The 24,478-nt window shown below is 50.8% G+C and overlaps 1 protein-coding gene across 18 annotated transcripts in view; it reads right to left on the minus strand.

Annotated features, from left to right (window-relative positions):
• CELF4 (CUGBP Elav-like family member 4) overlaps positions 1-24,478 on the minus strand; it is a 1,533,185-nt gene that overhangs the window by 289,667 nt on the left and 1,219,040 nt on the right. For all 18 annotated transcript variants that reach the window (XR_011280606.1, XR_011280603.1, XR_011280605.1 and 15 more), the window contains exon 5: positions 14,105-14,184. Coding sequence is in view for 13 of the 18 variants with exons in the window: in XM_069626873.1 (XP_069482974.1) it covers positions 14,105-14,184 (80 nt within the window). In the remaining 5 variants the exon portion in view is untranslated. The remainder of the gene's footprint in view (positions 1-14,104; positions 14,185-24,478) is intronic.

Below are 24,478 nucleotides of genomic sequence, written 5' to 3' on the forward strand. Positions count from 1 at the left end.
CTGGAACTGCTGGATTAGGCAGATGCCACTTGGAATCCTCCTTCAATGCCTTCGTACCTCTTCTGGATCGACGGCACTCGACACACTTTGAGCCCGCACAGAACCCACAGTGCTGATTTTGGCACTTTTAAAACCTTTGAACCACTTGCTCATTTAGAGGGCACCAGGTGCCAGTCAAAAGCTGGCTGTTCTCGGCGATTTGCTCATCTTCCATCAATTTTGAGAAATGGCAAATTGTCGTTCAGGAGAAGAGAAGGTTGGTGGAAGTAACCAGGTGCGCATAACTGGGTGGTCATGGGAAATTCGGGTGTGGCACCATGTTGTGTTTGGGAGAAATAATAGTGAAGGGGGCCTGTGGTGCAGAATGACGAGTGATACTGTCCCCACCCACCAAAGGCAAGCAACAGAGAACTGTAAATTGGAAGAAGATATTGTCTGGCAGAGACAAGATCAAAGGACAGATGGCATGGCAGACACACATAAGGAGAAAAGTGGGGATGGGCACTGGTAGGGGGATATCAGTGCTGCTGGAGGAAGCATCATGGAGGGTGAAAAGATAGGTACAGTAGAAGGGCAGGGGACAGGGAGAATTGAAAAAGATGGTTGCAAAGGTGGGGAGTATTAAAATGGGAGGTGCATGAGGGCCAGCAGCAATTTGGGAATGAGTGATCCATTGACTCTGCCAAGAATGCGTCGGGATCGCAGCAGCATGATGAGGACATTTGCAAGGATGATGGACCTTCAATTTTATTAATTTCATTTAATTTAATTTAGTCATTTGTATAGCGCCTTTCAGCATAATAATGGTCCCAACGCAGTGTTCGTTGAATACCCTCGGAGGGAGCAGAGTCCAAATTTAGGAGAAGTTGTGAGGTGCTGTTATGCGTGTGTACATTTCAGCCATTACAGTTATGCAGGGACGTCATTTGGGGGTTGCCAGGGGTCGCAACTGCTACCCCTGTGGGCTCCCTTACTACCCCTAAAAAAACAATATATATATATATATATATATATATATATTTTTTTTTTTTTTTTTTTAATGGAAGCTCCAGGGCTGTTTCCAGCGCCATGTGGCTCTTTGTTTCTGGAGTGTCAGGCTTTCTTATTCAAGCCTCTTAAAAGAAATAACAGGGGGTTCCACAAGAGTAACACTTTGAGCAGTGACCCTAAATAAGAAAGAATAGGAATCTGGATTTCTATAAAATAATTGCTAGACTCATTAAAGGTTTATTTTAGGCACACTCAGGGGGTGAGAAACTGATTTAGTTTGATTTGGTCTGTTATTAAATACCTAAAATTCACAATGAAGACACAAACTTTATGTATTTTGCTTTTCGCAAGTTGCAGTTATAGCATGTTTTTTTCTGCTGCTGTCTCTGTTCAGATCATCACAAGACATTCCATCTCGGTGTCCTCGTCACTTGACAAAATCTTGTGTCTAAAAACGTGTGTACAGTGTAGAAATGTTTGACCATAGCACATTGTTTAGCATAATTGACCTAAAACCATTGGACCTGAAACATTTGATCGAATTCTTTTGAACTTTTTTTGGTCAAATTTAAATAAATATACACATGGGGGTGGGTAAGGGTATAGAATAGGTGGAGGGAGGTTGTGGGGGACCCGCCACATTTTATACCGAAAAAAAAGGTCAAATAAATTTGATCAAATGTGATTAGGTCAAATGTTTTAGGTCAAATAGACTCAAACCTAGCGCATCAAGTGGCCCTTGATTTCATCGTGCCACAATTAATGCTTTGTTGCAATGTGTCTATCTTTCCTATCTCCATGGCATGCTGTTCAGGATGTTTGTTTACATGTATGCTGTAACGAGTGCCAAGAGTACGGGATGCTGTGTGAGTGTGCTGCTTTGCCTGTGCTACTCTAAATTCTTTAATACACAGTTATGAGCCCTCCCAATAGAATGTATTTTGCCAGCCTCTGAAGCCTGAAAAGTAGATACACGCAGGCTTGACATGAGACCAACTTTGCACCAGACCCGCAGATGAACTGGCCTGCTGTTAAATCTGTTACTAGTTTATTGGTATCCACTACAGAGTGTAATTTGTTTTCTGACTTTGAGAACATTCAGACATGTAATTGCTCATTTTACTATAGCCGGTAAGATATCAATAGCTGGTAAGATAGCTCAGTGGGTTGAGCACTTGCTGCTTTAATGTGTGTGTGATCTGCAGGTTGCAGGTTTGGATCCCGGTAAGGGCAACTCAGCCTTTCATCCTTCTGAGGTCTACAAATGAGTGCCAATACCGGTTGGTTGATATTGTATGTATATTTGTTCTAAATGAAGCGCTTAAGACTAAGTGCTTTATTAAAACACATCATTATCATTTGGCCTTGGACGTCTGCTTGCATTCACAGTAATTTGGTAATATGGGCCAATACACACTGAAATTAATGATACATATGGTGATTTATTCTCGTATGAAATGTATATCACCTTCCAGTGATATCGTAACCATAGTTATCATGGTGTGGAACAAAGCTATTTGATGCCACTTCCTGTTTTGTCAAGGGGTCAAAGGTTGTGTTTCATCGCTTCCCATGATGTCACTTCAGGGTGGGGTCAAATTACTTCACTTTCTGTGAGGTCATCAGAGGTCAAGGGTCGTGTGATGTCACTTCCGCTACCTCTGGCATTTTGGTGAAATGACGTCCCTGCAGTTATGTGAGGGTGGTCAAGACCCTGCTAGTCACCCATGTGTGAATGACGCGTGGATGGGTGCAGTGGAAGTAAATTATGAACTAGACAGGGGTGTTGTGTTTAAGGAGATAGAGAATTATGTGGGAAGCTACAGTAAGTGAGTGCAGGGTGTGTGGAATGAGCCTCTGCCTTCCTCTAAATTAAAAAGGTGCGGCGAGTTCTGTGATTTCTTAGCAACAAGTTATTTTTTAAAAGTTGTACATTTTTTCAAGATACAAAAAGTAAATGAAAATGTTACAGAATATATACACACTGTGAAAGAACGGGCATTTATAACACAATACAGACTATATTTTATGACAAAGATCAAAGTGCCAACAGTATTCTTATCACTACACCCAACTTTGACTGACATTTTCCCCCCAAATATTTAATATCTTTTCATAAACATGTATTAAATTCAGTCCAATATCAAGTTAGAAAGTCTGGATCGTGTGGCAATCAGAGGAATAGAGATTCTACGTGAGGCCAGGCGTGGAATGCATATACATGAGTATATGCCCTCCATGCCCTGAAGCCGCCACCCTGCCTTGAATCCCCTCGCTCCATTACAGCGCAAGTGTACTCATAAGTGTCTACCCTTACAATGACGCCCCTATGAATGTACTCTGCTTTGTGTATCGCCTTGTCATATAGCGCTTGGTTGCTACAGAGCTGGGTTGGCGCTACATGAAACCCATCATAAACATACTGGGATACAATCTCTTAACTTGGTTCTTTATTTATTTATCTACATCTTTAAAGCGCTTAAAAAGCCCATGGCAATTGAAGCGCTGTTACAGGAATTGTTTGTTTTTTAGTTGCAAAATTTATAACGCGCTCAAACACCCAGAGATTTCTAAGTGCGGACCCGGGGATCGAACCTGTGATGCTTCGTGTTGTCTTGCTTCCAAGGAGTACACGTTGCTGCTGAGCTATGCCGCCGGGACCTTCAGATGTTGGTTTTTTTAATGGGCAGTTCTTTGAATTTGCGTGAGCCAAGATTTGGCAGTCCATGCCAGTGTAATGTAGATGCCATCGTATTACTGCCAGAAATGGTGTACATTGCGCTGGAGCGCACATCAAGCTGAACGTGTACGTAGTCTATGCGAAGCCCTTCCACAGAGTGGCAGTGGCACGTTACGAGGGGTGCATGAGACACCCCTGAGCATTGCCACTACTCATGCATCACTGAGTAAACAGCAGAATAAGTCTTAATTTACAGAAGATTGCTGCGAGATTAGGTGAAGACACTGCTCACAGATATTCGTCTAATTGGAAGCTCTAGGTAATCCTCAAGTAATTAAAGTCGGAAGATCTGTGTGAAATAAATAACCAATCTACTTTATGACAGGTCGAGTGAACATCATCCTTGAGAACAGACTGAAGTCTGTTTTTTATTTTAAGAGCAATGAAATTGATAGCATGGAGTTTATCAGCACGCATGTACGAACATGTGTCACTTTAGGCTGGGAGGAGGTCCTCATCACAGGAGCAGGATGGTGACCAAGAATTGGCCATGATGGGTGCGAAAGCAAAACTCCGGCCAATCCCAGCTGCATTTTGTCAGACATTGATTACTTAGATGGCTCACCATTTCGTAACTCGGCTGAACTTAAAGGCTGGCTTGCAGGAGGTGATGTGGTTCATAAGGCCATTGAAATCATATCAAAAACATCCATGAGCCAAAGCATATATTGGGCTGGCAAGAACATTCCAAACGCTACACACGTTGGCCTCATATCAGCACAGTACATTGGCCTCATGTCAGTGCAGTACGTTGGCCTCATGTCAGTGCAGTACGATGGCATCAGGTAAGCAGAGTACGTTGGCCTCATGTCAGCGCAGTACGTTGGCCTCATGTCAGCGCAGTACGATGGCATCAGGTAAGCGGAGTACGTTGGCCTCATGTCAGCGCAGTACGTTGGCCTGATATCGGCGCAGTACGTTGGCCTCATGTCAGCGCAGTACGTTGGCCTCATATCAGCGCAGTACGTTGGCCTCATGTCAGCGCAGTACGTTGGCCTCATATCAGCGCAGTACGATGGCATCAGGTAAGCGGAGTACGTTGGCCTCATGTCAGCGCAGTACGTTGGCCTCATGTCAGCCCAGTACGTTGGCCTCATATCAGCGCAGTACGATGGCATCAGGTAAGCGGAGTACGTTGGCCTCATGTCAGCGCAGTACGTTGGCCTCATGTCAGCCCTCTGAGATCCCTGAAGGAAAACACATCTGGGGCATTTTTGTGCAGGTGGCCTATTTGTGATACCGGCATTCCACATGCATCCTATTTCGGAACCCCTGGGGCAGGGCATGTCCATTCCATCCCTCTACACATGGTTGAGCAATTTAGAGCATTGGGTGAGCGTCAGGAGGCCCGGGGCTGCACAAGCGCGACCCTCATGGCCACCGGGGTGCAAGGCGGTTTCCTAAGGTTGAATACGTATGAATGCAGAACGCCTCAGAACCTTCAATGAACCCAGTGCCTCAGCCAGCAAGACTCATTGGACAGTGCCTCTGTCTGGTGGCTGTGCTGCTGCTTTTTTGTTGTTGCTGTTAGCGTGCCACACCTGAATTCTGATTATCACTCATAGAACACAGATATGAAGGCGTGTACTAAATCCATCAGCCACCTGCTAGCCCCCCTATGGTGTCGAACAATTGCTGACCTCGATTTTGTGATTGGTGGCTGAGGATCAGACCACGTTTTTCTTTCAGCAGACACGCAGTGTGATTTTGTTAGCATCTGGGAACCTGTACCTTTTCCCCGCAGGAGTGACATACAGACCCTGACATGTGCAGTGTGGTCTCTCGAGCTGGGGTATATTGGTCCAAGCATTTGGCAGGATCGAGTAACCCCCCCCCCGTGTTGCATTCATGGTACCTTAGTTCTCTGCCGTCCATAAGAAACTGCTACCCAGGAGGTCAGGGTAGGATGCGCTGCGCGCTGTGAATGCAACAGGCTGACCATGGCGCCCTCTACAACTGCTACCGAGGAGGTCGGGGTAGGATGCGCTGCGTGCTGTGAATGCAACAGGCTGACCATGGCGCCCTCTAGAACTGCCACCCAGGGGGCTAGGGTAGGATGCGCTGCGTGCTGTGAAGGCAATAGGCTGACGATGGCAGCCCTCTACAACTGCTACCCAGGAGATCGGGGTAGGATGCGCTGCGTGCTGTGAATGCAACAGGCTGACCATGGCGCCCTCTACAACTGCCACCCAGGAGGTCGGGGTAGGATGCGCTGCGTGCTGTGAATGCAACAGGCTGACCATGGCGTCCTCTACAACTGCCACCCAGGGGGTCGGGGTAGGATGCGCTGCGTGCTGTGAACGCAACAGGCTGACCATGGCGCCCTCTACAACTGCTACCCAGGAGGTCGGGGTAGGATGCGCTGCGTGCTGTGAATGCAACAGGCTGACCATGGCGCCCTCTAGAACTGCCACCCATGGGGCCAGGGTAGGATGCGCTGCGTGCTGTGAAGGCAACGGGCTGACGATGGCAGCCCTCTACAACTGCTACCCAGGAGATCGGGGTAGGATGCGCTGCGTGCTGTGAAGGCAACAGGCTGACGATGGCAGCCCTCTACAACTGCTACCCAGGAGGTCGGGGTAGGATGCGCTGCGTGCTGTGAATGCAACAGGCTGACCATGGCGCCCTCTACAACTGCCACCCAGGAGGTCGGGGTAGGATCCGCTGCGTGCTGTGAATGCAACAGGCTGACCATGGCGCCCTCTACAACTGCCACCCAGGAGGTCGGGGTAGGATCCGCTGCGTGCTGTGAACGCAACAGGCTGACCATGGCGCCCTCTACAACTGCCAACCAGGCGGTCGGGGTAGGATGCGCTGCGTGCTGTGAACGCAACAGGCTGACCATGGCGCCCTCTACAACTGCCACCCAGGAGGTCGGAGTAGGATGCGCAGCGTGCTGTGAACGCAACAGGCTGACCATGGCGCCCTCTACAACTGCCACCCAGGGGGTCGGGGTAGGATGCGCAGCGTGCTGTGAACGCAACAGGCTGACCATGGCGCCCTCTACAACTGCCACCCAGGGGGTCGGGGTAGGATGCTCTGCGTGCTGTGAACGCAACAGGCTAACCATGGCGCCCTCTACAACTGCCACCCAGGGGGTCGGGGTAGGATGCGCTGCGTGCTGTGAACGCAACAGGCTGACCATGGCGCCCTCTACAACTGCTACCCAGGAGGTCGGGGTAGGATGCGCTGCGTGCGTTCCTGTGAACGCAACAGGCTGACCATGGCGCCCTCTACAACTGCTACCCAGGAGGTCGGGGTAGGATGCGCTGCGTGCTGTGAACGCAACAGGCTGACCATGGCGCCCTCTAGAACTGCCACCCATGGGGCCAGGGTAGGATGCGCTGCGTGCTGTGAAGGCAACAGGCTGACGATGGCAGCCCTCTACAACTGCTACCCAGGAGATCGGGGTAGGATGCGCTGCGTGCTGTGAAGGCAACAGGCTGACGATGGCAGCCCTCTACAACTGCTACCCAGGAGGTCGGGGTAGGATGCGCTGCGTGCTGTGAATGCAACAGGCTGACCATGGCGCCCTCTACAACTGCCACCCAGGAGGTCGGGGTAGGATCCGCTGCGTGCTGTGAATGCAACAGGCTGACCATGGCGCCCTCTACAACTGCCACCCAGGAGGTCGGGGTAGGATCCGCTGCGTGCTGTGAACGCAACAGGCTGACCATGGCGCCCTCTACAACTGCCAACCAGGAGGTCGGGGTAGGATGCGCTGCGTGCTGTGAACGCAACAGGCTGACCATGGCGCCCTCTACAACTGCCACCCAGGAGGTCGGAGTAGGATGCGCAGCGTGCTGTGAACGCAACAGGCTGACCATGACGCCCTCTACAACTGCCACCCAGGAGGTCGGAGTAGGATGCGCAGCGTGCTGTGAACGCAACAGGCTGACCATGGCGCCCTCTACAACTGCCACCCAGGAGGTCGGGGTAGGATGCGCTGCGTGCTGTGAATGCAACAGGCTGACCATGGCCCCCTCTACAACTGCCAACCAGGGGGTCGGGGTAGGATGCGCTGCGTGCTGTGAAGGCAACAGGCTGACGATGGCAGCCCTCTACAACTGCCACCCCGGAGGTCGGGGTAGGATGCGCTGCGTGCTGTGAATGCAACAGGCTGACCATGGCGCCTTCTACAACTGCCACCCAGGGGGTCGGGGTAGGATGCGACCATGGCGCCTTCTACAACTGCCACCCAGGGGGTCGGGGTAGGATGCGCTGCGTGCTGTGAAGGCAACAGGATGTCGATGGCAGCCCTCTACAACTGCTACCCAGGAGGTCGGGGTAGGATGCGCTGCGTGCTGTGAAGGCAACAGGCTGACGATGGCAGCCCTCTACAACTGCTACCCAAGAGGTCGGGGTAGGATGCGCTGCGTGCTGTGAATGCAACAGGCTGATCATGGCGCCCTCTACAACTGCCACCCAGGAGGTCGGGGTAGGATCCGCTGCGTGCTGTGAATGCAACAGGCTGACCATGGCGCCCTCTACAACTGCCACCCAGGAGGTCGGGGTAGGATGCGCTGCGTGCTGTGAACGCAACAGGCTGACCATGGCGCCCTCTACAACTGCCACCCAGGGGTCGGGGTAGGATGCGCTGCGTGTTGTGAACGCAACAGGCTGACCATGGCAGCCCTCTACAACTGCCACCCAGGGGGTCGGGTAGGATGCACTGCGTGCTGTGAACGCAACAGGCTGACCATGGCGCCCTCTACAACTGCCAACCAGGAGGTCGGGGTAGGATGCGCTGCGTGCTGTGAATGCAACAGGCTGACGATGGCAGCCCTCTACAACTGCCACCCAGGAGGTCGGCGGTAGGACGCGCTGCGTGCTGTGAATGCAACAGGCTGACCATGGCGCCCTCTACAACTGCCACCCAGGAGGTCGGGGTAGGATGCGCTGCGTGCTGTGAATGCAACAGGCTGACCATGGCCCCCTCTACAACTGCCAACCAGGGGGTCGGGGTAGGATGCGCTGCGTGCTGTGAAGGCAACAGGCTGACGATGGCAGCCCTCTACAACTGCCACCCCGGAGGTCGGGGTAGGATGCGCTGCGTGCTGTGAATGCAACAGGCTGACCATGGCGCCTTCTACAACTGCCACCCAGGGGGTCGGGGTAGGATGCGACCATGGCGCCTTCTACAACTGCCACCCAGGGGGTCGGGGTAGGATGCGCTGCGTGCTGTGAAGGCAACAGGATGTCGATGGCAGCCCTCTACAACTGCTACCCAGGAGGTCGGGGTAGGATGCGCTGCGTGCTGTGAAGGCAACAGGCTGACGATGGCAGCCCTCTACAACTGCTACCCAGGAGGTCGGGGTAGGATGCGCTGCGTGCTGTGAATGCAACAGGCTGATCATGGCGCCCTCTACAACTGCCACCCAGGAGGTCGGGGTAGGATCCGCTGCGTGCTGTGAATGCAACAGGCTGACCATGGCGCCCTCTACAACTGCCACCCAGGAGGTCGGGGTAGGATCCGCTGCGTGCTGTGAACGCAACAGGCTGACCATGGCGCCCTCTACAACTGCCACCCAGGGGTCGGGGTAGGATGCGCTGCGTGCTGTGAACGCAACAGGCTGACCATGGCAGCCCTCTACAACTGCCACCCAGGGGGTCGGGGTAGGATGCGCTGCGTGCTGTGAACGCAACAGGCTGACCATGGCGCCCTCTACAACTGCCAACCAGGAGGTCGGGGTAGGATGCGCTGCGTGCTGTGAACGCAACCGGCTGACGATGGCAGCCCTCTACAACTGCCACCCAGGAGGTCGGGATAGGATGCGCTGCGTGCTGTGAACGCAACAGGCTGACCATGGCGCCCTCTACTACTGCCATCCAGGGGGTCGGGGTAGGATGCGCTGCGTGCTGTGAACGCAACAGGCTGACCATGGCGCCCTCTACAACTGCCAAGCAGGAGGTCGGGGTAGGATGCGCTGCGTGCTGTGAATGCAACAGGCTGACCATGGCGCCCTCTACAACTGCCACCCAGGAGGTCGGGGTAGGATGCGCTGCGCGCTGTGAATGCAACAGGCTGATCATGGCGCCCTCTACAACTGCCACCCAGGGGGTCGGGGTAGGATGCGCTGCGTGCTGTGAATGCAACAGGCTGACCATGGCACCCTCTACAACTGCCACCCAGGGGGTCAGGGTAGGATGCGCTGCGTGCTGTGAAGGCAACAGGCTGACCATGGCAGCCCTCTGCAACTGCTACCCAGGAGGTCAGGGTAGGATGCTCTGCGTGCTGTGAATGCAACAGGCTGACCATCGCGCCCTCTACAACTGCCAACCAGGAGGTCGGGGTAGGATGCGCTGCGTGCTGTGAATGCAACAGGCTGACCATGGCGCCCTCTACAACTGCCACCCAGGAGGTCGGGGTAGGATGCGCTGCGCGCTGTGAATGCAACAGGCTGATCATGGCGCCCTCTACAACTGCTACCCAGGAGGTCGGGGTAGGATGCGCTGCGCGCTGTGAATGCAACAGGCTGATCATGGCGCCCTCTACAACTGCTACCCAGGAGGTCGGGGTAGGATGCGCTGCGTGCTGTGAATGCAACAGGCTGATCATGGCGCCCTCTACAACTGCCACCCAGGAGGTCGGGGTAGGATGCGCTGCGTGCTGTGAATGCAACAGGCTGATCATGGCGCCCTCTACAACTGCCACCCAGGAGGTCGGGGTAGGATCCGCTGCGTGCTGTGAATGCAACAGGCTGACCATGGCGCCCTCTACAACTGCCACCCAGGAGGTCGGGGTAGGATGCGCTGCGTGCTGTGAACGCAACAGGCTGACCATGGCGCCCTCTACAACTGCCACCCAGGGGTCGGGGTAGGATGCGCTGCGTGTTGTGAACGCAACAGGCTGACCATGGCAGCCCTCTACAACTGCCACCCAGGGGGTCGGGGTAGGATGCGCTGCGTGCTGTGAATGCAACAGGCTGACCATGGCGCCCTCTACAACTGCCAACCAGGAGGTCGGGGTAGGATGCGCTGCATGCTGTGAATGCAACAGGCTGACCATGGCGCCCTCTACAACTGCCACCCAGGGGTCGGGGTAGGATGCGCTGCGTGTTGTGAACGCAACAGGCTGACCATGGCAGCCCTCTACAACTGCCACCCAGGGGGTCGGGGTAGGATGCGCTGCGTGCTGTGAACGCAACAGGCTGACCATGGCGCCCTCTACAACTGCCAACCAGGAGGTCGGGGTAGGATGCGCTGCGTGCTGTGAATGCAAGTAGGATGCGCTGCGTGCTGTGAATGCAACAGGCTGACCATGGCGCCCTCTACAACTGCCAACCAGGAGGTCGGGGTAGGATGCGCTGCGTGCTGTGAATGCAACAGGCTGACCATGGCGCCCTCTACAACTGCCACCCAGGAGGTCGGGGTAGGATGCGCTGCGCGCTGTGAATGCAACAGGCTGATCATGGCGCCCTCTACAACTGCCACCCAGGAGGTCGGGGTAGGATGCGCTGCGTGCTGTGAATACAACAGGCTGACCATGGCACCCTCTACAACTGCCACCCAGGGGGTCAGGGTAGGATGCGCTGCGTGCTGTGAAGGCAACAGGCTGACCATGGCAGCCCTCTACAACTGCTACCCAGGAGGTCAGGGTAGGATGCTCTGCGTGCTGTGAACGCAACAGGCTGACCATCGCGCCCTCAACAACTGCCACCCAGGAGGTCGGGGTAGGATGTGCTGCGCGCTGTGAATACAACAGGCTGACCATGGCGCCCTCAACAACTGCCACCCAGGAGGTCGGGGTAGGATGCGCTGCGCGCTGTGAATGCAACAGGCTGACCATGGCGCCCTCTACAACTGCTACCCAGGGGATCAGGGTAGGATGCGCTGCGTGCTGTGAAGGCAACAGCCTGACCATGGCAGCCCTCTACAGATGCAGTTTAAATTCTAATCTTGCAAATTGTAAAAGAATGGCTTGCAACATAAGCCCTCACACGTCATGCCTTCAACCTGGACATGCCGCTGGACTTCTTTGAAAGGTTCTCTGAACATAATTGCAGCAGGTGGAGGTGTTTTGTTGAGGGAATACATTTAGTGAGTTTATCCGCAAGACACTGCATGCCAGGCCTCCTCCTCACTTGCATATAGCGCCTTGGTTATGACCAGTCTATTGACCCAGATGGGACTTTTCCCTTTACAAGTGGGTTTATCATCTATCCGACCGAATCTATATGAGGAGATGTTGAGGAGCTTCTTCACAGGCTCAGGAAGTGGGCACTAGTATTTTGGAGGATAGCAAGGCCTTGCCCAATGGGATTTGGGTTTTCCTTGTAGCGAAAAAGCAGCTCTTTGCCATATGCGGGTACATCCTCTAAACCCTTAACCATCTTTCCAGTTTTTGATGCCTTGAAAACAGGAGTTGGGTAAATAATGTAGTATTTATTTAATTGGTTATTTATAAAGCGCTTAATACCCAGTGGTTTCTAAATGCAGACCCAGGGATTGAACCTGTGTTGCTCTGCTTCGTCTTGCTTCCAAGGCGAGCACGTTGCCCCTGAGCTATCCTCCCGAGACAATTTACTCCCCTTGCAAAGCTGCTCTGCCACCAAAACATTGTTTTAAAGGTGAAGGTGGTGAAGTATTAGTCAGTCAAACTATTGGCTAGTGGTAGTCTTTGGCCTGCATGTTCTTCCTGGCATAAAATGGTGCGGACCTGTGAACACCCATGGAGACCCTGTTTTCCCGGGTGTGACTACACCACATCATTTTTGTTCACCCCACAGAGCGGGAATAACGGTGTGAAGTTCACTGCATGTGTTTCCATGTTCCATGCAGTATTTTAGTTCCTGCGGAGTGGCACGGATCTCTACGGACTCTGACGGCCTGATCGCGCGCGGTACCAGCAGGCGGCGTCCATAGGGTTCCACTGAAATGGCAGCCTTTGTTTTTCATGGTGGCTGCCACACCGATCGCTGCCCTGAAGCATGGATACCTGTCATATGAATGTGTCTGATGCTCTACACCGCATCTTGCAAAGGATCATCAGAGTTCCTCTTGAGGGTCCTGCACCAAAGACGCGGTAGCGGTGGTCAGGAACTTCCTAAAGAATTCCATGGCTCTTTAAAAACATGCATTGGCAATACCAACAGTTTTGTGTAGGCATGGGAAAGGCATGTGCCTGGCACTGGCATAGTGTTACTCAGTGCCCATCACTGTTAGCAGCTGCAAAATGGTGCCAGTACCTGGGCATATAATAGCAGTGTATGGCAAATGCTTAATATATTTTTAAACAAGCCGAACTGTGGGCTTTGCCAATGCTTGCTTTGAGCAGGCCTTCAGTGAAGGACACGCATAGTGCGTATGAATGGAGTGGCCGAAGACAGACCTGGTTAAGATATTTTCATTAAACCAGTAGTGCGTTTAGAGCTCCAATTAAGAAATGAACCCTAAGAAGCGCTGGCAGGCACTTCGAGCACAGCGTTTGAGGGAAAGACTTGATAAATCTTGCTCAAAGAATCCCACAAGGGTGTGTTTTGGGCGGGAAGGGGCAGGAGGTGGGTGGGAATGGCCATTGGGATTAGCATGGCCATGGGCAGTCAATGAGCGGGTAAATAACCAAACACCACCTACAAGCTGTGTGTCCCTCCCCACGTGCCATCTCCCACCTAGCTGTACTTTAATGTAATAGTTTTGACGTATAGGTGACGCTGAAGCACCGGCCAATTGCAGAAAGTAAAAAAAAAATGAGGCTGTTTCTATGTATTGGATTGCCTCATTAAATATGGGCAATTTAAATGAATTAACCTAGTGCAAACATCACAGGACTAGTACAACCTGTGAGGATGGTTGGACCCTTACAGCCTGAGAAGCCCCGGAAGGAAGGCAGTGTAAGCACTAAATCGGTGGTACATTTGAACACACTGTAGTGCCTTGAGAGGGTACCCCTATTGTATGCATTCTGAGACCAAGCTATGAGTCCGCAACCCTCACAATTGAAACTCGAACATGGAGCAAAAGGTTGAGGTAAACCAAAATGGAAGCATTAGTGGTGTGGGGGATTTTGATGGTATTGTACCCTGAGCCCCTACCCCGCACATCTACTGAGCTCAATGTCATCGCTCTATATCCAAGTCAATATCAAAGGAAGAGTTGACAATGGCCCTCCTCCCCAATTCACCCCATTCTAATGTCATTCATTCTTTCGACCTTCACGCGTGGGCGCAGTTTCGCTATCCGCACAACTTTTGGGGCGATTTTTATGAGGGCAAGCCCACCATTACCCTATTCTATACCAGCCCTTTTCTTCCACTACCCTTGCATAAAGGGGTCAATGGGACTCACTCAACTACCTAAAGGACACTTTGGGCCAATGGACACACACTGCCATGCCAAAGCCTGCCAAGGTTCACCATGACATCGCATACTCACCGGCATTGTCTGGCTGCCGTGCAACGCGTTGATGGCTGCCTGGGCTTCCGCATGCGAAGAGTATTTCACAAAGGCACAACCTGCAAAAGACAAAAACGTAGCAAGTGATTACATCACATGACATTGACATCAACTTTCACATTCTAGTTCTACTCTTCTTTATAGCTTACATTTGCTTACGAAAGTTTGCTTTCGAGCGAGAGGGAAAGTGTGATGAATCAACTTCCGGGGCACCAGTGGTCCAGGGATGAATACCGGTTTTTAAACCATCAATCAGTCCCACACCTCTAGTACACCAGAACGAGTCAAAACAGATTGGAATACAAGTGAATTATAAGACCTGCTTGTCCAATTTTGGTAACGTGGATGAAACCGCAGGCTTATCTCCACAAGGTTGTGGATCATTGGTTAGTTGCAACACAACAAAAATACAATTATTACCCAATGAGAAAAGGAACTGACCAGTCAAGGTTTTATGAAAAATATCTGCTTTATTATTATTCAACAGACAGTTCTAGCACACTACACAATACAACCCACCTTGTAAAGGAATGCAGTGGATAGCCAGTTTCAAGAAGGTAAAGGGATGCACTCTGGATGCTGACAGGAGGGTAGTCGGTAAAGTAATTAATCACAATAGTTGAAGGATACTTGGTTTCATCACAGCGGGGATCAGGGGGACAGAACCACAATATAATTTGTGCTTGTAGAAGTTCTTAGTGCACAACAAGGTCGAGTCGGTTTCAAGGTGCTTTGCGGCTCCTGCAACAGATTTCAAGACGGGAGACAGCTGCGGGTATCAGGCGGCAGGCAGTTCAGTGAGCGAGGCTGGATGGACGGCTGCAGGCTGCTTACATGGTGGCAGGAATCATAGTCTCACTGCTGGTAGGATTGTCTGAAGCATTGGTCGAGGCATCTCAGACTGCGGCGTGACAACAGTCAGTGGTGAAGTCAGTTGCAGCTTGAGGGACTTAACTGGCTTGAAAATGTCCTTTACGGTGGATGCTGGTAGATGCTTGATGATGCACTACTCCTAGATTCTTCACTGTGCTTGTGTCTTTTAAGGTGGACGGCTCAACGATGAGGAGAGTGTTGTAGGCAACAGCCTTGTCCTTGGTTTGGCTTAGAGACTCTCTGGCACTTCCCACCTAGGAAGCTTGCTTGCACAGACTAGCAGGGCACACTGTGTGCTGACTGGGTACTGGTTCTGGAGCTGCTAGAGGGTCCTCTGCATTCAGTATCTCCCTCTGTTCCCTGGGAGATGTTTAGGGGTGGGATTTTGCTTCCCTCTTTGGAAATCCTGGCCTTCCTTCACTGGTGGAAGCTGTAAGGCAGACTGTACCATCTGCCAGGGTCCAAATGAGTAATTCTTGTTACTTCTTGCAAGGTCTTCAGATGATCTACCAAGAGAGGCGCTCAGGCCTCTTTTAAAGCCAAATGGACCACAGTGATTGGTGCAGGCTAAGCCTACCTTAATGAACCAATCCTGGTTCCCCACCAACAATCTCCTGTATGCATGAGGTCATAACCAGAGTGTTTTGCAACAGAAAAGGTAAAGGGGTGAAAACATGTAATACTAAATCCCACCCATCTTCCTGTCTGTTGTGGATCAAAGGTGCTTTCTAGTTAATGGAGCTCTCTGAGGTTACTGATTAAAGCAGGTCTCACTTGAAGCTGCGGCAAGAACAGACATTCTGTCTCCATCAATCCACATCCTCGTACCTTCCAAATGGGGTGCCCCTGCAGGGGTTTCCTACTGTAAACACATGGTCCCAGACATGACAGGTCATTGCCCATGATACTGCGAGGCGGGAGCTGACTTCAGGTTGACACAGTGCATATCAAAGGGAGTTGGGGTTTTCTGTCTCCTTTGTTAAACTCTGCAGCCAGGCCCCATGTGGGCCTGTTTGACGTATGCTCTATTAGTATGTTAAATATGTCAATTGCACCACCACCACCTGCAGTGCTTACACAAAAGGACATGATGGATCCGTGGAGCCTTTGATAGTTAATTAAGCTGGCCATGTCAGGAGGAAGGTTTTGTCCTCCCCATCTGAGATGATATGGTGTACTCTTGGCTCTCATATTCCAACTCAATATGACATGGGGGCGGCATGCGTAGGCTGTGTGCACCCAGAGTAACAGGTATATGTGCAGTGGTGAGCAGAGGAAAATGGGTTCAGATTAAACCCACACATTTTCCGGAGGTACATCTGCCACCATTCAATTTCTTTTAAAATTTCAAAAAACCCATGCGAGTGCAAACACCCACCGTGCATATGGCAGAATTCCTTACAGAAAGGATGTTTGTGCGGTGCAGGTATGTGTGCATCTCTCAAAGAGTGTTGCCATTCGTTTGCACCTTCATGAAATACCAGTGCAGGGATTTACATGCTTAGATGGTACCCAGTCAAGTTACCGAAGCAAAATTCAGAGTGGTACATTTCACTGTGACCATGATACCACAAAATACCGAAAATATTAAATAAATATATATAGGATAGAGGGGTAAGGGGTTGAAATGTGTCAGAATGCGGTTAGGGTGGCGTTATAAGGAAAGAAAATCAGGGGGATTGTGGGGCGGTGCGGGAGCCCCCCCAAATAAACCCCCAAATAAAAAAGAAAAATATAAATCAGTATTTTTGGGTATTTTGGTCACAATGAAATGTACTACTCTGAAATTTGCTTCGGTAATATCACATATAAGCACTTCGATCTGTCCAGTGTTTTAACTTTTTTATCTGCGTCGCTGGGTGATCTCTCACCGTTTACCCACCTCACCAAATATTACCATCCTGGGCAAGTAATTCTTAGCTACGCCTCAGTTTCCCTGTCCGATACCATTATTTTAGGTTATTGTGACTTATACCGCGCACCACAGCCATTTTCATGGTCCCCAGGAAGATCTGAAAAGGAAGGGGGTTGGGATGGATCGGTTAGTAGGATTGAGAGGGAAAAGCGCAGGAGAGCTTTAATGTGCTGTTGGTGGCTCCAGCTCAGAAAAAGCGGTTACTGTGTGCTGGCATGTGTTTGGTTTTTGATGGAAATTAGAACCTGGCTGGCCCCTGGCACGAAGTCTAATAGAAACTGGCCTTAATAATCATAGGCACGGGCATTAAGTGCTATAGGACATGGCATCAATTGTCATAGGCACAGGCAGAAAGTGTTATATAAAACTGGCCAGTCACACTTATTCTTTAATTGCAACATTTATTCATCAATTCCACGCCGTCCAAAAATATTTTATTTTGGCACAGATGTTACGGCTCTTAAGACAAATTTGCAAATGCTCCCGATGAGCGAGCAGGTTTGCATAGTTTTATTCACTCAAAATGTAGGTGTGGTTGATACTGGCTGGGTAAAGAATTGGGCAACACGAGAAATGCTGCAAAGTGTGGACTGAATTGATGAATCTCATGATTTTATCCAGAGGAATCTTATCAATACGTCATTTCCTGATTTTCCTTGCCGAGAGCGTAGCTGCTAATCTTTAAGACCGTCGTTGCCGCGCATCGCCTAGGGGGGGAGGTTGCAGCTTGCACAAGGCACCCTATTTGCATTTGAACGTAAAATGATGAGCTTTCATAGTTTGGAGCGGAAAAAAAAGCCTCCCAGGCGTACTGGTGCCAAATCTCTCGGATTGTGAAACAGCTGTCAGGCATGGATTTCCATAACCACTGTGGCGGCGATACGGCAAGTGGGTATGCTCTAAAGAGACAGATGGAACGAGAGCGTGTTGCTAGATCGGAGAAGTGAGATTGTGTTCTGGTGGCATGCCAGAAATCCAACAAATACTGCTTGTGGTTCAAGTTTGATGGTGAAATATGAACGGTGGCCATCTCCCCCCCCCCAGGCTCCCTTAGTGAATGTGCGCGAGACTGGCGGCCATCATCCCACACAGGCTCCCTTAGTGAATGTGCCCGAGACTGGCAGCCATCTTCCCACCCAGGCTCCCATAGTGAATGTGCGCGAGACTGGCGGCCATCTTCCCACACAGGCTCCCTTAGTGAATGTGCGCAAGACTTTCAGCGATCTTCCCACACAAGCTCCCTAAGTGAATGTGCCTTAGACTGGCACCCATCTTCCCCCCCAGGCTCCCTTAGTGAATGTGCCCGAGACTGGCAGCCATCTTCTCACGCAGGCTCCCTTAGTGAATGTGTGCAAGACTTTCGGCCATCTTCCCACACATGCTCCCTAAGTGAATGTGCCTTAGACTGGCAGCCGTCTTCCCACCTAGGTTCCCTTAGTGAATGTGTCTGAGACTGGCAGCCATCTGCCCACACAAGCTCCCTTAGTGAATGAGCGCGAGACTGGCAGCCATCTGCCCACACAAGCTCCCTTAGTGAATGCGTGCGAGACTGGCAGCCATCGTACCACACAGACTCCCTTAGTGAATGTGCCTGAGACTGTTTCTTTCTGACATCAGGAATAGGTGAATGGAGATCCATTTTCCAATCTGCCACGATTCAAATCCAAACACATCCTAAAAGTTTATCTATTGGATTACGATCGCCAACAAAGAGTATCAATTTAGCTGCGAAAAACGGTCATAAAGATTACATCAACACACAGCTGGCGGCTCCAGCTCCTGGACTGTACCACAAAAGAATTTCCCAATTCATATATTCACCTGGATTACTTAAGTTTGAAACTCAATCTGTTGGACACTCTGATTAGAATTGGGCCAAGACTGGTAATGCTGATCGAATGTGTAGGTTCTGCAGGTCCAATGCGAATGAAACCTCCAGACACTTACTCCGTGCATGTTCGGCACTGACGCAAAGTTTCCCCTCCCCTCTCCCCATGCACTTGCGCGATCTCAATGTCACTAGGCCTAGTAAGATCCTTGTCTTTGTCCTCCCTCTGTTTCCCCTCCCTTGCCTCGTCGCACCTTGAAGCACTTGTGTATAGGCGCGTTATAAATGTCATATCATGTCATATCAGAGTAATATTGGCAGCTGGTGGAAACAACTCTCTGCAACAAATCAAATGAAGAGATTAAGGACCCAATTCATGGGACGTTTAGCGCGGTGCAAAATCACTTTGCACTGCAAAAATACCTTTTGCACCTCTCTGTGAATCAAGGTGTTTGCACTGCAAAAATACCCTTTTCACTCTGTGAATCTGGGTGTTTGCCTGCAGTGCAAAGTCACTTTGCACCAGTTAAAAGCCACTTTGCACCGCGCTAAAGTTGTATGAATCGGGCGCTAAGTGTCTATGGCAATTGGGAGCCATCTGAGATCCATTGCACAGTGGTACAGACTAATGACAGAGGAGCATATGTCTGGCACGGTGCTTTTGCACCCTCAAATCTATAGTAATGGAGGAGGAAGGTTAAAACTCCTGTACTTTTCTTTTATTAAAACCCCTCATTTTAGGGTGCAATAAAAAATAAAAAAATAAAAAAAGAAAGGAGACGACTGGGTGGATGAAGGTAATGCACCTCTTCTAGGGCATTAACAGCAGTGACACCCGGCTGAGGTCCTACCGGGAACGACGCTTGGGCTTTAGAGGGCCCGGTTTCGCCCATCATTGAAGTCATGGAGCTCGAGGATCTCTTGGCAGATGCAGACAGAAGCTGTACATATCAGGCCTCAGCAATCGGGTGTATGCAGGGGCCACACCTGGGGGCCCAGCCCCATCATACATCAAGTCCGCCTGGATAGGCTTCACATACACACTTGGCAAAGGTGGTCATAATCCGTGCACCATCCCTGCCGAAATCCTACCAATGCATCCAAGAGGGTGCTCCCAGACTCTGTGCAGAGGTTTACTAATGTATGTGTCTTATAGGGGGATTTAGAGGTACCAGGGGGCATTCACTGGTAGACACTGGAGTGACTTTGCCGAGCCTGACAGTGAGGGCAAAAAGACAGGCAACAAGAGGGAGGTGGGGAGCTACCAGGGGGCATTCACTGGTAGACACTGGGCTGACATTGCCAAGTCTGAGAGTGGAGAAGTGAGAACTGAGAAACAGAGGTAGGCGGGGCTAAAGCCTGATGTTGCAGTCCCAAGCCTATGCGTGAAGAGGAGAGGAGAGGGAAAGGGAAAGGGAGGTAGGGAGAAAGGCACCAGGAGGCATCCACAGCTAAACCCTGAGGTTACATTCACAAGTCAATGAGTAAGGAGCAGAGAGATAGGGGAAGGGAGGTAGGGAGGAAGACACCAGGAGGCATCCACAGCTAAACCCTGAGGTTACATTCACAAGTCAATGAGTAAGGAGCAGAGAGATAGGGGAAGGGAGGTAGGGAGGAAGACACCAGGAGGCATCCACAGCTAAACCCTGAGGTTACATTCACAAGCCAATGAGTAAGGAGCAGAGGGAAAGGGAAAGGGAGGTAGGGAGGAAGGCACCAGAACTCATCCACAGCTAAACCCTGGGGTTACATTCACAAGCCTATGCGTGAAGAGGAGAGGAGAGAGAAAGAGGTGGGGAGAGAGGTACCAGGGAGCATCCACAGCTAATCCCTGAGGTTACATTCACAATCCAATGAGTGAAGAGGAGAGGGAAAGAGAGGAAGGGAGGAGGTACCAGGAGGCATCCACAGCTAAACCCTGAGGTTACATTCACAAGCCTATGAGTAAAGAGGAGATGAAGAGGGAAAGGGAGGTAGGGAGGAAGGCACGAGGAGGCATCCACAGCTAAAGCCTGAGGTTACATTCACAATCCAATGAGTGAAGAGGAGAGGGAACGAGAGGAAGGGAGAAAGGTACCAGGAGGCACTCACAGCTAAACCCAGAGGTTACATTCACAAGCCAATGAGTAAGGAGCAGAGGGAAAGGGAACGGGAGGTAGGGAGGAAGGCAGCAGGAGGCATCCACAGCTAAACCCAGAGGTTACATTCACAAGCCAATGAGTAAGGAGCAGAGGGAAAGGGAAAGGGAGGTAGGGAGGAAGGCACCAGAACTCATCCACAGCTAAACCCTGGGGTTACATTCACAAGCCTATGCGTGAAGAGGAGAGGAGAGAGAAAGAGGTGGGGAGAGAGGTACCAGGGAGCATCCACAGCTAATCCCTGAGGTTACATTCACAATCCAATGAGTGAAGAGGAGAGGGAAAGAGAGGAAGGGAGGAAGGTACCAGGAGGCATCCACAGCTAAACCCTGGGGTTACATTCACAAGCCTATGTGTGAAGAGGAGAGGAGAGAGTTTGGGAGAGAGGTACCAGGAGGCACTCACAGCTAAACCCTGAGGTTACATTCACAAGCCTATGAGTAAAGAGGAGATGAAGAGGGAAAGGGAGGTAGGGAGGAAGGCACCAGGAGGCATCCACAGCTAAAGCCTGAGGTTACATTCACAATCCAATGAGTGAAGAGGAGAGGGAAAGAGAGGAAGGGAGAAAGGTACCAAGAGGCACTCACAGCTAAACCCTGAGGTTACATTCACAAGCCTATGCGTGAAGAGGGGAGGAGGGAGTTTGAGAGAGAGGTACCAGGAGGCACTCACAGCTAAACCCTGAGGTTACATTCACAAGCCTATGAGTATAATAGGAGATGAAGAGGGAAAGGGAGGTAGGGAGGAAGGCACCAGGAGGCATCCACAGCTAAAGCCTGAGGTTACATTCACAATCCAATGAGTGAAGAGGAGAGGGAAAGAGAGGAATGGAGAAAGGTACCAGGAGGCACTCACAGCTAAACCCTGAGGTTACATTCACAAGCCTATGCGTGAAGAGGGGAGGAGGGAGTTTCGCAGAGAGGTACCAGGAGGCACTCACAGCTAAACCCTGAGGTTGCATTCACAAGCCTATGCGTGAGGAGGAGAGGAGAGAGTTTGGGAAAAAGGTACCAGGGGGCATCCACAGCTAAACCCAGACGTTACATTCCCAAGTCAATGAGTGACGAGGAGAGGAGATGGAAAGAGCACCAGGGAGGAAGGCACCAGGAGGCATTCACAGCTAAACCCAGAGTTTACATTCACGAGCCAATGAGTAAAGAGGAGATGGAGAGGGAAAGCGAGGTAGTAAGGAATGCATCAGGAGGCACTCACAGCTAAACCCAGAGTTTACATTCACAAGCCAATGAGTAAAGAGGAGATGGAGAGGGAAAGGGAGTTAGGGAGGAAGGCACCAGGAGGCATCCACAGCTAAACCCTGAGGTTACATTCACAATCCAATGAGTGAAGAGGAGAAGAGAGTGAAAGAGTGGTAGGGAGGAAGGCACTAGGAGGCATTGATATGATATGATATGGTATTTGTAACGCACCTATACACAAGTGTTTCAAGGCGCGACGAGGCAGGGAGGGGGAACAAAGGGAAAACAGACAACGATCCTACTAGGCCAGGTGTCATTCAGATCGTGCAAGTGCATGGGTAGAGGGGAAGGGAAAAGTGCAAGGGGAAAAGTGCAGTACATGGGTAGTAGAATAACAAGATAAATAATAAGGGCCAGCTGGTGGCAAGTGCAAGGTAAGTGCAGACAAGTGCTGGGAAGGGGGGCTGTAGGGATACAGGGACATTCCCGCAGTGCAGGGGTTGCCAGGTAGGCAGTGCAAGCGGACAGTGGCCGGGCCAAGGACCGAGATTGGTGAGAGTGGCCCAGTTGCAGATTCAGTTCAATTTCAGTCAGGAATTTAGCAGGGGAGAGGGGGAGAGAAAGCAGAAGCAAAGAGGAAGGTTTTGAGGTGCTTCCGGAACCGGAGATGGTTCTCCTCAAGTTTCAGGGAGGCAGGAAGGCTGTTCCAGAGGGAGGCCCCTGCCGCGGAGAGAGATCTACCCCCAACTCGTTGCTTGGAGAAGCGGATGACCCTGAGGGAGTTGGAGCTAAACCCTGCGGTTGCATTCCCAAGCCTATGAGTGAAGAGGAGAGGAGAGGGAATGTGAGGTAGTAAGGAATGCATCAGGAGGCATTCACAGCTAAACTATGAGGTTGCATTCCCAAGCCAATGAGTAAAGGGGAGAGAAGAGGGAAGAGAGGAAGGGAGGAAGGCACCAGAAGGCATCCACAGCTAAACACTGAGGTTACATTCCCAAGCCTATCCGTGAGGAGGAGAGGAGAGGGAAAGTGAGGTAGTAAGGAATGCATCAGGAGGCATTCACAGCTAAACTATGAGGTTGCATTTCCAAGCCAATTAGTAAAGGAGAAAGAAGAGGGAAGAGAGGAAGGGAGGAATGCACCAGGAGGCATCCACAGCTAAACCCTGAGGTTACATTCCCAAGCCTATCCGTGAGGAGGAGAGGAGAGGGAAAGTGAGGTAGTAAGGAATGCATCAGGAGGCATTCACAGCTAAACTATGAGGTTGCATTCCCAAGCCAATGAGTAAAGGGGAGAGAAGAGGGAAGAGAGGAATGGAGGAAGGCACCAGGAGGCATCCACAGCTAAACCCTGAGGTTACATTCCCAAGCCTATCCCTGAGGAGGAGAGGAGAGGGAAAGTGAGGTAGTAAGGAATGCATCAGGAGGCATTCACAGCTAAACTATGAGGTTGCATTTCCAAGCCAATGAGTAAAGGAGAGAGAAGAGGGAAGAGAGGAAGGGAGGAATGCACCAGGAGGCATCCACAGCTAAACCTTTAGGATGCATTCCCAAGTCAATGAGTGACGATGAGAGAAGAGGGAAAGAGCGCTAGGGAGGAAGGCATCAGGAGGCATTCAGAGCTAAACAATGAGGTTGCATTCCCAAGCCTATGCGCGAGGAGGAGAGGGAATGCGAGGTAGTAAGGAATGCATCAGGAGGCACTCACAGATAAACCCTGAGGTTGAAGATGATTTTGAGACATGCAATCCTTTAGGGAGGGTTTGGAGTAGTCTGTGTGTTTGAGCATGAAGTGATGTGCATGCTGTGGAGGTTGAGTCCGTCCTTGATGCAACATGCACCTCTCCATTGACGCATTTGCGTGTGATTGTGTACAGCAGGGGTATGCAAGCTTTGGCTCTCCAGATGTTTCAGACAACAGCTCCCACCAGCCCTTGCCAGCATGGTCAATGCTCAGGGTGCTCGGGAATCATAGTCCACAACATCTGGAGAGACACATGTTGCAGACCCCTGGTGTAGAGCTTATATGCGCTTACAGGCATATTACTATATGTAATGTTGAATTAAATCAACAGGTGCACATCATCAAGATCGCACTGCCAGCACTTCTTGCACTTTAAATGTAGACATCCAGCAATTTCCGCCAGTACTACAATGTTAAATGGAGAAGTAATCAGGGACAGGGAGCAGAATTCCTACAAAAGAAAATAATCTACAAGCCAATGAGACGACTCACATCAAGCAATGAAATCCTTCTGGAACCAAAAACATACATTAAAAAAAAAACTAGAGGGCTCTTCTTTCTCCCACCTAGGCGCAAAAACCTGGAACAACATCCCGAAAGAAATAAGAAACACAGAAGACTACCTAAAATGTAGAAAACTTCTAAGATCCTGGCTCTTCA

The sequence above is a fragment of the Ambystoma mexicanum genome, chromosome 6p, assembly GCF_040938575.1.
Source record: "Ambystoma mexicanum isolate Mex_15411 chromosome 6p, UKY_AmexF1_1, whole genome shotgun sequence".
Taxonomy (NCBI): Eukaryota; Metazoa; Chordata; class Amphibia; order Caudata; family Ambystomatidae; genus Ambystoma; species Ambystoma mexicanum.